Raw genomic sequence first — 10,177 nt, forward strand, 5'->3', positions numbered from 1 at the left:
ACACAATTAGCCTTCAAGGCTGTAGGTGCCCTGAAGGGCACAGTTGACCAGAGAGGCCCAGCAAGGGGCCAGGGTGCAGTAGAGGTCAGCAGGGTCCAGTTGGATGGAGGTCATGTAAAGGCTCGTGGGCAACCTCCCTAATATTATTATTATTTTTCTATCAAGACACAAAGGGTGAGAATGGAAGGCACCTTAGGGGCAGAGTGAGGTATGGTTATGAAGCCACCAGGGTGTGTCACAGCTGCCCCTGGAAACCCAATGTGCTACACAGAGATGCTCAACCCCTGACCTATGGACCCCTGGTGCCATGTCATTTGGCCCTTGGGGCTCCTCCTGGATCTATGGGGAGTCCTCAGGCCTTAGCACTGTGCACTAGGCTGGTGTGCAGGATAGCACAGGACCCTCAAAGCCTGACCATGGTGTACGGGACCAGACAAAGTCAGTATAAGCCCCTGGAGTCCGATCCCAGTGTACAGGACTGGGCAGAGACAGTACAGGGCCTCCAGGGTCCAATTCTAGTGTGTGGGGTCTAATCCAACTTGCAGACTGGCCCCATGACCCTCATCTGGCCGAGGGGCCAAAAGATTGAGCGCTGTTCTTCTATAGAATCCCAGGACTTGGGCCAAATATCACCACAGACAGTCCAGTAAATTTACGCCTAGCTTTACACTTTTTTTTGGTGTATATCTACAATAATGAACATTTGAAATGCATTTTTTTAAAGACTGTGTTTCTTTCTGTGATTAAACCTTTGGTGGGGGGGGGGGTGAGAGAGAGAGAACAGGCCATTTGTTTTTCGACTTAAAATATTAGAGTCATGTAATAGCCATAACATTTCTTGTTGAGAAAATATTTACTGACATGCAGGCTATATTGAAAAGGGCCAGTGAGAGTAATAACTTTTTCATCTCATTTTATCAAATTGTTTGTTTTTCCTATTTAAATAAAGGTAGCAATAGAAGCTGTGGAGAACATTCGAACAGTTGCTTCATTAACTAGAGAGCGTGCTTTTGAAAAAATGTATGAAGAAAATATGCAGAAGCCATATAGGTAAGAAGCAATATCAATAGATATTTCATATTCAAGTAGGAAATCCCAGTAATTATCAGGTATATTGAAACCAAATGCAATGTCTCTATCCATTGCAACTGTTCTTCTCATTTCTATTTTAATTTTATTTTAAATGCTAATAAATAAAGTACACAAAAAAATAAAGGCTAATGAAGAGCCATATTAACATGTTAAGACAAACATATTGTTAAGAAGAGAAAGTTCTGGTGAAAAGTGAAAAGCAACAGAAGAATTAGAGACGGTACAGAGAAGGGCAACAAGAGTGATTAGCGGTATGGGGGCTTCCATATAAAGAGAAACCTGAAAAGGCTAGGCCTATTCAGTTTAGAAAAGAGACACTTGAGGGGGAACATGATAAGGGTTTACAAAATACTAAGTGGTAAAAAAAAAAAGTGCATAGGGATTTATTATTTACTCTCTCACACAATATAAGAATTGGGGGTCATAAAATGAAACTAATAGGTATTAAGTTTAAAACTAACAAAAGGAAGTTCTTTTTCATACAACATGTAATTAAAATGTAGGCCTCATTGCCACAAGATGTTGCAGAAACTCACAGTTTAACCAGATTCAAAAAGGGACTGGACAAATTTTTGGAGAAAAGATGCATCAGTAGGTACTGAGCATGCAAGGTAGTGGTACAGCCTCTGAATCAGAATTTATTAGACCAGGGATGCTCAACCTCTGGCCCACAGGCCTGATGCGGCCCACAAAGCCATCACATCTGACAAATTCCCAAACTCCAAGCCCCATATTCCTGGATGGAGCTAGGTCTTGATCCTTTCTCGCTGTGAGTCCAGGATGGGCCCAGTCCATGCCCCCTTCCCTCTCTGAAGCTGGGCTACAGCCCCTTTTACCCTATGGGGCCAGATTGGGGCCAGGCCATTCCCCTTTTTCCCCTGCGGGGCCAAGTTATGCCCCCTTTTTCTTGGGTGCTGGAGCTGGGCCAGGTCATGCTCCATTCCTCCTGCCTCTCCCTGTGGGCCTGAGTCAAGCCCCCTTCCCCTGCAGGGCTGGGTCACGTTCCTTCCTCTGTCGCCCTGTCACAGGGCCAGGTTGCCCCCTCTTCCTCCTGCATGGCCAATTGGTGGCCACCATGCCAGCCTGGGTACCGGATCAGAATGGCCCTCGGTCCCACAGTCAGACCAGGCACCACCCATCTGGCCTGCTGAGGAAAAATGTGGAGCACCACTGTCTTAGACCTTGAATGCTGGAGGCTGCAGGTCAGACACAGTTCACTCTCTCTTTCAGCATCCACTCTCTGCCATTAGGTGACAAAGGATACTGGGCAAGATCTGCCCCAGTAAATGGTAGTTCTCAGATTCTTATGTTTTTATATGTATATAGATTTTGACTGCCCGAGATAATCTTGGTAATAAATAAGACATAAATCATTATATTTTAGTTTCTTATTCTAAACAAATTACAATCTTTTCCATGAACTCTCTGGAAGGATGTCAGGAGACTGAGGTAGATAAAACTAAAAAAAACCGCCTATATAAAAAGTTGAACATCCAATATATTTTTGCAGTTCTAAGCACCAGTCCTGCAAACATTTATGCTCATGACGTCAAGTTCTGCCAGTTGCATTGGACTATCGGGAATGTCTTGGCACACTCCCTTTTGAGTAGAAATGGCATGATAACATCCCACTCCACTATATCTTATTTGTTCCAAAAAAGAGTAGACAAAAACTCAACCATACAAATCAACAAGTTTCCTTATAATTGTAAAGCTCAGACCAAGCACCTCCTAGCCAACTCAGAAAATCAAAGCCTAACATTGCTTGTATGGGTATATATCTGGAGTCAGGAATATTTAAAATTAATTTATCTTTATGATTTGCACAGACAAAAGGCAGAGGTAGTGCTCCTAGGTAGATATCATATATAGCCCTGCTTTCTGGATCACATTTGGAGGGCCCTTATTTTCACTGATCCAAAACAGCTTTCTCTGTCACAGTTTGTTGCTGCCTGATTTTGTTCCTGTGAATAATAGTTCTGGGTTCATGCATGCAGGAGCAGGCCTGTAGCTATGTGTAAATAAGATATTTATTTTTCCCCAGGCTGTTTATCCAGTTTACCTGTAACTGGACCCAGAGTCCTACTACAGTTCCACCAGTGCAGCATTACAGAGATTTTAGTAAAGGCAAGACCCAGGAATTCTTACCAGTTTTACACATGATGGACATTTGCTATATCTACCACCTACCACCTTCAGTCCCTGCAACACACCTGAATTACACATACGAACAAACTGTACTAGCTGCAGCAAATAAGAAAACTGGTCTTTCTGAACAGAAAGAATGTACCCTAATGTTTTTTTCCAATTGGTTCATGGTTTCTGTACAAATGTTGTATGTTGCAGAAATGCTCAAAAGAAAGCTCAGATCTACGGTTCCTGTTACGCATTCAGCCAGGCTTTTCTGTATTTCACCTATGCTGCAGGCTTTCGATTTGGGGCATATTTAATTACAGCTGGAAGAATGACCCCTGAGGGCGTTTTCGTGTGAGTACTGCAAATTAATAAACATTAAGTATGTGCAGATTTACACTTCCCCTTAGTTCCCCAAGGATTTACTCATCTCACAACCTTGTCACAAAGATAAATTATCATCAGATTAAAATGAAGTAGGGTTTATTTTATGTATTTATTCTGTCAGTACAACTAGAGACCCTATTGCAGCACTATAGCATTGCTAGCTGTATAATGGCCTAGAGCTTTGGAGAAAAACTGTGTTAATTTTAGTATATTTGGCAACAGAGAATTGGTCTCAAGTCCACCCCCCCCCCCCCACCCCCCGGTATTTACTTGCATGAACAAACAGAAGCCCTGAGTCACATTAAAATCAATGAAGGTCTGCACAAAGATCATGATCGTACTGGAGAGTTGAGGCCCTTGGAAGTTAAGACTGCCTATGTCAGCTCAGTGAATAAGTAGAGTTTTGATGATGGAAAGGAGGTCTGTTCTCTTTGAGGTTCTGTTCTTGGCCAAAAATTCTGAAGTTGTAGGATATAAAAAAGCACATTATGGGCAGGGATGCCAACTGTCAGTAAAAAAAAATCAGCTAAAATGGTTCTCAGTGAAGTCCATTTAAAAAAAAAACTTTAGCTCTCAGTAAAAACAGTAAGCAGCTGCAGAGTGATGGAAGCTTTGATAGACAGGACAGAGCGGTGCCACCTGGTGTCTGAGTGGGAGTGCAGCACTCTGTTCTCTCAGCCATGTGCTGCTGTGTCCCAGGCTGCCTATAATGCTGCTGGGTCACAGGTAGGCTTCTTTGGGGTTCTGGGACAGGATAGGATGGAACAGGAGGGAAATGGGGCCAACAGGAGTAACCTTTTTAACTTCTTTATGATTGATGTTAAACCCCTAAATTTGAACCCAAGCCTTCAAACTGGGGCCTGGCAGCAGGACAGGGCTGGAAGAACAATTCCATTTACATTATGTACAACATATATCAGTAAAAACGTGTCAGTAATAAAGTTTGGCTATCAGTAAAAAGCTTGCAGATTGTCAATAAAAAAAAAAAAGATCTTAGGTTGGCAACTCTGACTAGGGAACAAATCCTGCTGCACTATAGAGGGTGAATTCAACATGACTGCATAAGCAAGGGGAAGGAGGAGAGTAGGATATGAGGTTGCATTCTTGTGGCACAGGGGTCATTTGTTAGTAAATCCATGCACACCAGGGCATCTGTGGGGCAGAGCAGCTATGAGGCAGAGAGAAACTGCTACCAGGATCAATTTGTCCCTCCCCATCAACAGAGGGATCACAGAAACTCCTGCAACACCATGGCAGAAGGGAATTTCTCCATTCATGCATATCTGGGACAGACTAGTATTCAGGCTGTGCATAGTACACATGATGCAACAAACAAATCATGTGCTTAAGGATTTTGAATTGGGGTCCAGATTTATTAAAGCCATTTAAAAAAGGTTTCTCAGTTCACATCAGCATTTATTTCACCTGCCTTACACATTCACTGCTAGCTAACGGTTCTCCTTTTGCCACTTCATTTTTTGTGGTGTTGGATAGTAAAATGTAGAAATGTTTTACTGGCCCACAAAAGGCTTGGGCACATTCTTCTTTTGGAGCCAAAGCCTTTCAGCTGATGACACATTTTTGGAGCCTGCCTAAATCTGGTGTCATACTGTTGGCAACAGTTTTTATTTACTCTCACTATGCCTAATCATATATGCTAATAATATATGGGGAGTTATTGGCAATCTAGGCGAGAGAGATCTGCTTGGCAGATGCTCAAGAATTGAAAATAGTCACTTGAGAGAAGGAAGGCAGAAAGAAGTTCCCTATAGTTAAGACAGTTAAGTATTAAGCATGAAGGTTCAAGACAAAGGTGTGGTTTTAGAGAGTCCTCTCAATTTGGCTACTCAAGAAACCAAGTTATATTGGTGGACAGAGCACAATATGTAGGCACCAGGAAAGTGAGAGCATAGTGAGCAAAGATCCACTGCTGAACACATGACCATTAAAATTAAGGCATACTGAGCTCATGTAGATAGGCAAGAGTTTGCTGAATTTAATGTTAGAAGGTTTTAAAATCAGAATGCAGCTCCAAGGTCTCTTATAAAGAACTTTCTTTTATCTTTGGAAACAATGTAGACAGGTTGAGGCATATGCTGATATTAGCCAGTCTAGCTATTTAGGGCACTGAATTTACTTAAGTTTTGTCCCAACATTTTATTATAGATCCCAATATATATCCAGCTTTAAAATTTCCTTATAAAATTCACTGTGACTTGATTTTAATTAAACTAAGCCATATCACATTTTAGACAGCAAAGATATTCTGTAACGTGTTTGTACATCATCAGCAAATCCTAATAAGCACTCCAATATCACATTAGCAGGTGGAGTGCTCCAATAATTAAAAGCCATCATATCTCTCCAGTAACTGCAGGAGTCATTAATGACACTGACACAGTAAGTGTTTCCAGAAGATAGCTGTCTGCCACAATAGCCATGAGAATTACATGTCAAATCAGTTCCATTAACAGGAGGCTCAGCAGGTGATAGAGAAATCTATGAGAGGCATGTCCACAAATTTGTAAGAGAAAAGTAAAGCTTCTTGCCACCATATTTTTAGTGTTTACATTGTACCATAGTATTTACATAGCATTACCATAGTGTTTACAGAAAAACACTTGATTATGATGAAGGGGAGGTTGTGGTAAAGAAAAAGCATCCTAAAGCTGCAAACATTTAAATTCCATCAACAACAGGATGGTTTTAGGAGCTTTTTGAAACCTTACAAGATATTTAAGCAGTTGAGAAATGAGAGGATGCATATTAAATATAGACTTTTGACAACTTTTTATGCTTGCTCTCATTCGAGGCAATTGAAGACATGAAGTCCTCTTGAGGAGACAGGTAAAGGTCAGGGATAAGAAACAAAACACAATAATAAATTTTTACCTTGAAAGACCCATAACTGGGGTGTCCTAAAATGTAATCTTAGGACTGATGCTGCTCTATAGAATTGCAAGTAATATTGAGAAGTGAAAAAATGACATGACATGAAGAAAAAGAGCAACTCCAGTGGGACTTGACTTCAGAAAGAGAGTTAACTTCAGAGAACATCCATCTTTATGTGCATTCTTTGATGTTTTTGTGCTTTCCTCTGAGGGCCTTGGGTCTGGCCATTTCTGGAGACACAACACTGGACTAGATCTGTTGAGCCCCAGCTCAAGTCTGGGATCGTGCCCGGTATGCAAAAGCCAATAAAGATACCAGGGGTGAAAGTATAAAGATTTATTGCTAGCAATACAAGGTGCAAGCAGAATAATTTCACGTAACAAGCACACAGATTCTTAATTCTAAGCATCTTTTATACAGGAGTATTGGACCTTCATAAGCATTCTTGTTTGCTAATTGGTTATAAGGGAGTGACGCAAGGAGTTCTTTACTGAGCATGTCTCTATACCTGTGTTTTAGCTATGTATCTCATTTCCATACATGTATGTTTCATTAGCATACTTTCTCCCCACCTAGGGGTGTGAATCTTAATATTTAAATCAGCTCTTTACCCTAGTCCTCTGATTTTGCTTTTGTTTTCAAGCCTCCTTTATCTAAGACTGTCTCCTCCTTATCATTGCAGATGGGCATTAGTTACATAACAGAGACTTTTGCTTGGGCTTTGTGTAGTGGTTTCTAGGTCAAACCTGACAGATCAAGCACTAATTTGATCTAGTATAAGTGATAACATCTTATTAAATCTCACAATCACTGAAAATCTTCCTTGCATACTTTAAAGAAAAGATGCTGTACAATAAGTCTCCCCTTCTACACGCTGATTTTTTTAAAGAGTTTTAAATAATCTGACCAAAGGAATTGCTTAGCTGAGAGCAGCATTGTCAGATGATGTTACATAGAGAAGGAAATACATGCAATATAAGGAAACATATGTAATATAAGGTGAATTTTAAGTAAGGTACAACCCCTCATCAACAACCTGCCCCAAGATATAGACATACTCTCTTGTTCCAATCTGCATAACATGTAATAAATTAGGTCTACCTGGATGGTACATACTGTCACAATTGTAGGAGTGGCAAGTTGTCTCTATGTAAAAAGCATAACACTTTATGAAACATTGTCATCTTTCATGGGACTAACTTTTAGCAATGTCACAGTATAGTAGACAATGAGGGGTTGGAGAAAGAATAATAAAAGCAAGAACAAGTATATACAGAAAAGAGCCTGCCAACAGGTGATCAATGATGATTTTTTCAATATTGGATGAGATGCACTTTGGGGAAGCTGGTAGAAACCCAGATACAACATTTTTGGCAGCTAAAATCTTTCCACCGAAGGCTAGTATCAACACAAAATACTTATAACTCCAGTTCAACAGGGATTCACAACTAGCACAACCCCAATGCTTGCTGGTACTTTGAAACTGACCTAAAATGGAGCCGATAAAAGCTGGAAACCTGCTCAAGCTGAACATTTTCTATTGTCCCAATGTGCTGTATGGGGAATTATATATATTCAATCTGCATAAACTGGAAACTAACGTAGAAATAGAAAGGTAACTTGGGTCCATTTGTAGAATCACCTTGTATATCAAGGAAAGCAATTATACATGCACACAGTCTGAGCAGGGAGAACAAGGGCTGGGCTGGGATGCTGAGAGAAAAACAGAAGTCATGGAGCAGAGCAATTAGGACACAGCAGAGACCACGAGCAGACAGAACGAGAAGAGGGAGAGAGGAAGCTGCCCCTATAAAACTGAAAACTGTTTCAGATAGAACTTTTCTCTACTCCCAATCATTTTAGATAGGTTTCACTGTAGGTAAGTGAACTCAATATTCTGGTTTAGCGTATCTCTTTGACAGCATTTGCACAACAGGGTACATAGGGAACAAAGCTGGACTGCCTTCACCCAATTCCTGTGGGAGGACAGGAGGGCACAACACCTCTCTGCTTTCATCATACTGTTCAGATACATTTGTTGCCAACTTCCATCATGCTAACGTGTAATAGTAAAATAAGTCTAGCTACCCCTCTGGGAAAGGACCTGGCAGTTCTTAACATTGTTTTTATAGTCTACTTTAAAATAAAGTCTGCTCTACTGAACTTTCTTTTAAAATAATGTTGATGAGCATTTAAAAAAATATATTTTAACTACCAGGAGATCTGATTGGAACATTTTTGCTGAAATATGCTGTTTGGTCAAATTATATTAGTTTTCATTAAACTTTCATCTGGAAGATTTGGGGTCTAAGAGAAAACATGATGCTTTAGCTATGTAGTTAGGACACTAGCCAGGGGAAATGTAAGAATCAGGTTGAATCACACACATATCATAAAAATGTAGGGTTGGAAGGGACCTCCAGAAGTCATCTACTCCACCTCTGCAGCTAGGGACAGGCATTCAAAAAGCCAGAGCATGAATTGATTCAATCTTTGCAGCTTAGAATAACCTGCCTAGATTGAACCAATTTGCAAGTAAATAGACATTTCACTTTTAACTCAGGAAATGTAGGCACATGCCTGCAGTGGCTCAGGCAGAAGCCGGGGGGCACTTGAGCATCCATCAGCTGCAGGGAAGCTGTGCTGGGTGGGGTGGCCAGCCCTGGCGGTAGCCTCAAGTGAACTGGCCAGCGAGGAGATTTAATGCCCCCTTCCCTGTCCCACTGGCAGGGACCTGTGCTAGAGTCTGCCTAGTGCTCCCCCTCATTGCTGCATTAGTGGGGTGGGGGCATGGCCAGACACTGGCCTGCATGTCCCCCTGAGGCAAAGGGGGCAGGGAGGGGTTTTTTTGCCCTCTCTGCCCCCAAGGGACTGAAGCCAAGGTCTGCCAGCCCCGACTGTCACCTCTGCCAATTGCTCCCTGTGTGGGGCTAGCAGCTGAATTAGCTCCTTCGCTGCCTCCTCTGTCAGACACTGGAGGGAGGAGGGAAGTAACCCCCCTCCCTGTCTCCTTTGCCTAAGAGGACCATGCCGGTCAGCCTGTGGCCATGCCCCCACCCCTGCCACTGGAGCAGCAAGGGGAGAGTGACCTTCACAGGGCAGAAGCCCCAGTCATGGTTTTCCAGGAGCACAAACCTCTTCCTGATGGGGGGCAGCACTGCAGGCAGGAGCGTGGTGGGCAGAGCTGCTGCAGACTGCACAGGGAGGGTGATGGCAGTGCTAAGGAGGGCTTGGGGGGCTATGGCCACCCCTCCAAGTCCCGGTTCTGCTGCTCGCTCTGTGCAGTCTGCGGCAGCTCTGCCCACCCTGCTTCTGCCTGCAGCACAGTCCCCTTGCCAGGAAGAGTCTTGCACTCCTGGGAAGCCATGACAGGGGTTGCTGCCCCATGAGGGCTGCTCCTCCCTCACCACTCCAGCAGCGGGGGCAGGGGTGTGGCCATAGGCAGGCTGACATAGGACCCTTAGACAAAGGAGGCAGGAAGGGGAGGTTATGACCCCCCTCCCTCCAGCATCTGGCATAAGGTGGCCATTCGTCTGGTTTTATAGAGAACAGTCCGGTTTTCTGGTCCTCTCTCCTGTATGGGATGCCTTTATGTCCTCTATTTTTCAGCACTCGGCAGCCTCCTCCCTCCCCCTCCGCTGCCAACACCGCTGTGGCTGCCTGTGGGGGCGCC

The 10,177-nt window shown here is 42.9% G+C and overlaps 1 protein-coding gene across 1 annotated transcript in view; it reads left to right on the top strand.

Moving 5' to 3' along the window:
- The window catches only part of LOC102372704 (ATP-binding cassette sub-family B member 5), a 48,571-nt gene that overhangs the window by 19,489 nt on the left and 18,905 nt on the right, over positions 1-10,177 (top strand). Inside the window, exons 11-12 of the mRNA XM_025195600.1 lie at positions 950-1,050; positions 3,439-3,579. Of these exons, the coding sequence (XP_025051385.1) occupies positions 950-1,050; positions 3,439-3,579 (242 nt within the window). The remainder of the gene's footprint in view (positions 1-949; positions 1,051-3,438; positions 3,580-10,177) is intronic.

This window comes from Alligator sinensis, unplaced genomic scaffold, assembly GCF_000455745.1.
Source record: "Alligator sinensis unplaced genomic scaffold, ASM45574v1 scaffold1751_1, whole genome shotgun sequence".
NCBI classification, from domain to species: Eukaryota; Metazoa; Chordata; order Crocodylia; family Alligatoridae; genus Alligator; species Alligator sinensis.